General features: G+C 41.8%; 1 protein-coding gene across 1 annotated transcript; it reads right to left on the bottom strand.

Moving 5' to 3' along the window:
• Positions 1–183: 183 nt before the first annotated feature.
• LOC115919290 (neutral cholesterol ester hydrolase 1-like) lies at positions 184–5,012 on the bottom strand. The gene is made up of 6 exons (XM_030972949.1): positions 4,815–5,012; positions 1,827–2,052; positions 1,256–1,293; positions 724–904; positions 498–669; positions 184–466 (listed from the first exon to the last, which is right to left on the bottom strand). Exons 1-6 carry the CDS (start codon positions 5,010–5,012, stop codon positions 184–186), a joined length of 1,098 nt encoding a protein of 365 aa, XP_030828809.1.
• Positions 5,013–5,286: the final 274 nt, after the last annotated feature.

Here is a 5,286-nt window from a genome sequence, read left to right as displayed (position 1 = left end):
GGCCAACATAATTATTTTAAAACCCACCTGGAAAATTATACATCCCGGAATCTCAAAGAAGCCATCGATAAGAAGAGCTAGAAACAAGTTAAGTAAACCACTGATAAAGACAATCCATTCAAAGACGTTGCTTTGCGTACGCAATGAAATGCCAGAAGCTCTCTTCGACCATAGGTGTGCAAACTAACGGGCAACTGGGCCGGTGCCGAACATACCATGGAAACCTCTTAGATAATCCTTCAGAGTTACTGGCACTCCCGCCTTCTCAAGACGCTTGGCGTACATGATGCCGTCATCCCTCAAGATGTCATACTCGGCGGTCAGGATGTAAGCCTCTGGGAGTCCTCTCAGGTCTTCTCGCATGAGAGGAGCGTAGTCTGGATCCAGGAGAACCTCTTTGATCTCATTGTAGATGCTCTCATCACCGAAGTTAGTTGAAGGAGCTTCGTAGGCCAGTCTGTTTGAACTCGTCCGGGATGAGGTCGTGGGACAGGCACTTGTGGGCCAGTGGGGATGTTTTTGCGGCCGAAGAGGTGTGCTTGTTAGTCTTCATCGCCGGCCCCACATCTTTGCCAAGGTACTTGCTCCACATCATGGTCATGAGTGGCTTGTTGAGCTGAACCCAGTAGTTGCCATTCCTTTGGTAGGAGGGGGTGGTAAAGTCGAAGGCTTGCAGGTGAATAGATCAAGACTTGCAGCTTAGGCTTGGGCAAATCACGGTACTTTGGTCAAAGGTCAGGCGTTGTGCCACCGCTGCAGCTAGGTTCCCACCTGAACTGTCTCCCATTACAGCAATCCTGGTAGGGTCGACGTGTAATCGCTCAGGTGCTTCAGGAACCAGACCGTAGCAACTGTGCAGTCGTCTAGCGGCGCGGGAAACGGATATTTGGGCGCCAGTCGGTAACTGTAGAAAAATATTACCATATTGGTGATGATGATGTCACCTACTAGTTGACTTTTTATTGAGTTATTTTGGATCTATTAATTGGAGAACACATTTGTTGTTAATAAGTGAGAGAGTTTGCGGTAACACCATGTGGAAATATCTCTTTTGTGAGTATATTATGTGTGGTTCTGAAGAGAACCTGTTGGGTTAACTCGACGTTGCGAACAGTATGCTCCGTTGTTGTGGTGGTGGTGGTGGTTGTGGTGGTTATGGCGGTGGTTGTGGTGGTTAATTGTGGTGAATGTGGAGGTTGTGGTAGTTGTGGTGGTGGTGGTGGTTGTTACCTACACGAAATACTCGCCAACTTACTCGACTGAAAGCACCACAGCATTCAGTTCCTTTGCCAACTGCGCCGTCAAGGATGATACATATCTGTGAATAAACCGTATTAAACGACTTGAATAAAATAACCAGAACGCGCACGCGAGTTTTCCTCCAATAGGAGTCTTGGAAAGTGGTGACGAAGGGCCATCTATTGTTAATGCAAAATGGCAACAAGGCTATACCATAGGCCATAATGTGCAAGTTTGTGTGGTGATTAGCTTCGATTTTCTGCTGAATTAGAAAGTTTCTCCGGCGATATCAATAAGAGAGGAACACTACTTTTCGGTTTTTGAGACGATGCAGTTCAACTGATTGAAAGTAATTTTGTGAAGACACTGGCGATTTTGCTTAGTACTGTAATGGTAAGAGTCAGTTTTGATAGCGGCGTTCAGCTGTCATAAGTGCTCAAAGCTGTGAACACCATTTTCAAAAAAAATAAAACATCATACTGCGCACGCGCAAAGGTGATCAGATCAATGGACATAAAACTAGCCACCAGTCACATATTTTATAGGGCAGGGACCAGTCTACATTAAAAGCGTCATCAAAAGCTCACCAGGGCTACCCATGACCCAGCCGCCGCCGTGATAGAAGACGATGGCCGGCCGTTTATCGGTTCTTCCCTCCGGTTTGCTCACGGCAAATATCCGGACTGGTACCCCGTCAAGCACCGTGTCTGTGTACGGTATACTCTCGGCGAGATTGCCCGCTTGTTCGCTCTGTATCGCCTCTCTAGCCAGTTGTTGATGCTTGTGGGTATCAAACGGGTTAGACATAAACTTCTACAAAAAGAAGGAAAAAAAAACTAGAGATTGTGGTTGTAAACTAAAACAACCACACAGCTGATCCCAAAATGTTTTGATTGTATATTGGACGGTACAAAATGATTGAATGATTTTTCAAAAAAGTGTCGCTTTTTAAACTTGATATTATAATCTTTAACAATGACTTTAACATGACTTTAACATTCCACACTGACATTTGAAATCGGGAACAACTACAAAATCTTTTATTATAATACAGTGAAAATTAGGATCAGATGAAAGATGTATGAAAACTATTTGACATCCCATTTTGGTTAATTTTATTGATAGTGCACTTCTTTAAATATAAAAAAAGTCCCTGCTTTTGCGGTCATCTGAGGGAAGGCACTGATCAGTTTACGGCGTCTCCTGCTAAAATTGTTATCCCAAACAAATCTTTGAAAACATTTGTGAGGAAGGGTTGATCATTGGCCGACTGCCACCAAACGACGGATCACCAAAGAAAAGAAAATTTAAGACTGCAAAATATCCAAAATTCTAGCAACTTTTTGTGCTGAAATAATCGTAACATTGAGTTTCTGCCCGGAATGACATTAGCATAAAAAACAAAAAAAGGCTCCAAAAAACCTTTAAAAAAAAGGCAAAAGGCAAATAGAAATTGAGGTTAGGCCTACTGGAACACCGAAGGTGCATTCAAGGACTGGCATTTAAAAAACTGTATTGCATGAGCCCTTTAAACCCTACCTCATTTCAACCAATTCGTGGCCTAAGTGCTATGTTTAATTGTCTTACGTATATTTTTTTCCATTCCCAACCTCACGTAAACATGGCCTTCAACAAATACGATGTGTACTTACGAACATGACTCTGTACGAAGCCAGTCTGACCCTCCATGGGCTGTCGGCTACGTCATTTGGGGAACGGTTCGATATAAACCATGTATGCTATCAGACACACCACAGAGGCGAGAACCAGACCAAGCAACTCGCTTACCGCCATGATTGTACGATTCAAATATATTTCAAATTGAAAACTTGATCGCTGTAGATGGACAAAAAACCTCTCTCCTATTCGTATCACCGTGTGCTTGTATACACGCCACACACTGTAAGCACACACAGACCTATCGGGGCACAAGGTCGATGCGCACTGTTGTAATGGCGGCAGTACCCTGCGCCATGTATTGTCGATACGCGCCGTTAATATTTTTTTGCACCTCAGTATAGTCATTGACGAAATACACACACGTGAAACATATCGCGTGACCAGAATATATCATATCTCTTCAGTTCTTGTATCTGAAGTTGTTATGTGTTTTACTCACGTGCATCTCACAACGGGGTCGATATTGTATGTGGATGCTGTGCTATACCGTTTTTTATGGTCGTCATTTGTCTTTTTTAACATTTTAAGTGTTTATAACTTTTTACATTAGGAAAAAAATGCATGTATTTGTCTTTTAATGCATGACGAATAAATAATCTTAATCTTAATTCTTATAGTTATGTGCTGCGTATAAATCGGTGGTTTATTATTGTGCAAGTTCCAGGTTCGATTCGTGGGGAAAATTGTCATTATTCCCCCCCCCCCCAAGTGATTTGTCTCAATAAATTATGTGTAGGCCTAAATCAGTGTTGATGATCGATAAAATATATTTCACCCTTTTCTTCTCATTGGCTCTGGAGGAATAAAAAAAAAAGTAAGGGAAGCTCAGCCGAGAGAACCATTTCGTTTACAACTGACGCATGTGCATTATGGTCATGGACTTTACTTGGTTGCAAAAAAAATAATTGTGTCGGTACCGGTACAAAACAACCGCTCCTCGACGGTTACTGGGCATCGTCATCGTGAGTGTACATTGAACCATATGCTTGGATTGGTCCATAGAGAGAACAATGAACTTCATAGCCGGCCCCTGGCAAGACTAGGTAAACAATGAAGAGAGCATCTAGCTATATAAATTATATATAATTTAATATAGCTCTATGTGCGGGAGTGAGTCAGAGGAAGTCTTAGTTCAAGTCGTCAATAGTTGTGTAGGTGTTGAGTAGAACACACTACCGAATTGACGATTACTATTTATGTGCGAACTGATAGTGGATAAGATTTGAATGTTTGATTTTCAAGAGAGTATAATAAGAGTTTAAGTTTACATTATACTATCTCTTTGTTGAGTGTTTGAGGTTCTGAAAAGAATCGAATGATTGATAGTGAGACAGCTCAACGACCGATAAACTACTTTCTTGAACTGATATGCAAAGTGAATTTTTCCTGATCTTAAAGTTTACAAGTGAATTTCTCGGTAAACAGACAAAACTCACAACGAACAAAGAGGTGAATATATACTGGTTGTCTTTGTTTTTAAATGTTTATCTTGAGTTAAAATCAATACACTTTCAGCCCAAATCCAACTGATACATTTCGATGTATTAAACTTTTTAAAGGGTATTAAACCAAAAAAATAAACAAACATAATTACATTGATCTTTATGTTTTAAATCATATTATGAGTGACTCCGACAACAATGCTTAAAAATTTCAAAGAAGATCACCATCATCAGTTTACAAATACATGACTTTACTTTATTCTTGCAAACTTTCCCGAATAGACCAGTAAAATATTTTTTTACTTTATTTCACCAAACCACCGAGCCTTGACAGACACGGCACACCACTAACACTATAAAAATAAAGCATCTTCGATTCATCCCTGATTTCCATCTTTTTCAGAAGAATGTCAAGGCGCTTTCTGGTGAAATTTAATAAAATCTGCTAGTGACAGATCGGCCGACGGAGAGCCAAAAGACTCCGTTTGTTCCGCTAAACATGGAGTGGAAGCCGTTCGGATAATGCTTCCAAGTGACTGGCACTCCCGCCTTCTCCAGACGCTTGGCGTACATGATGCTGTCATCTCTCAAGACGTCATACTCGGCGGTCAGGATGTAAGCCTCTGGGAGTCCTCTCAGGTCTTCTCGCATGAGAGGAGCGAAGTCTGGATCCAGGATGACTCTTTTATCTCCTTGAAGATGTCTTCATCCCCGAAGTCGGGTGGCAGGCTCTTTATAGCTAGCCTGCTTGAAACTCATCCGGGATGAGATCGTGGGACAGGCATTCTTGGCTAAGGAAGATGTCTTGGCTTTTTACGAGTGTGTAAATTCTCAGACATGGAGTGCTCAGATAATTCTGTTGCGATGTACATGGCCAGAACTCGGCCATCCTTACTCTGTCGAGAATCACCGTAAAATGTTCTCC

The sequence above is a fragment of the Strongylocentrotus purpuratus genome, unplaced genomic scaffold (assembly GCF_000002235.5).
Source record: "Strongylocentrotus purpuratus isolate Spur 01 unplaced genomic scaffold, Spur_5.0 spur5_contig_118, whole genome shotgun sequence".
In the NCBI taxonomy this organism is placed as follows: domain Eukaryota; kingdom Metazoa; phylum Echinodermata; class Echinoidea; order Camarodonta; family Strongylocentrotidae; genus Strongylocentrotus; species Strongylocentrotus purpuratus.
This window is presented reverse-complemented; position numbering and strand designations above follow the sequence as displayed.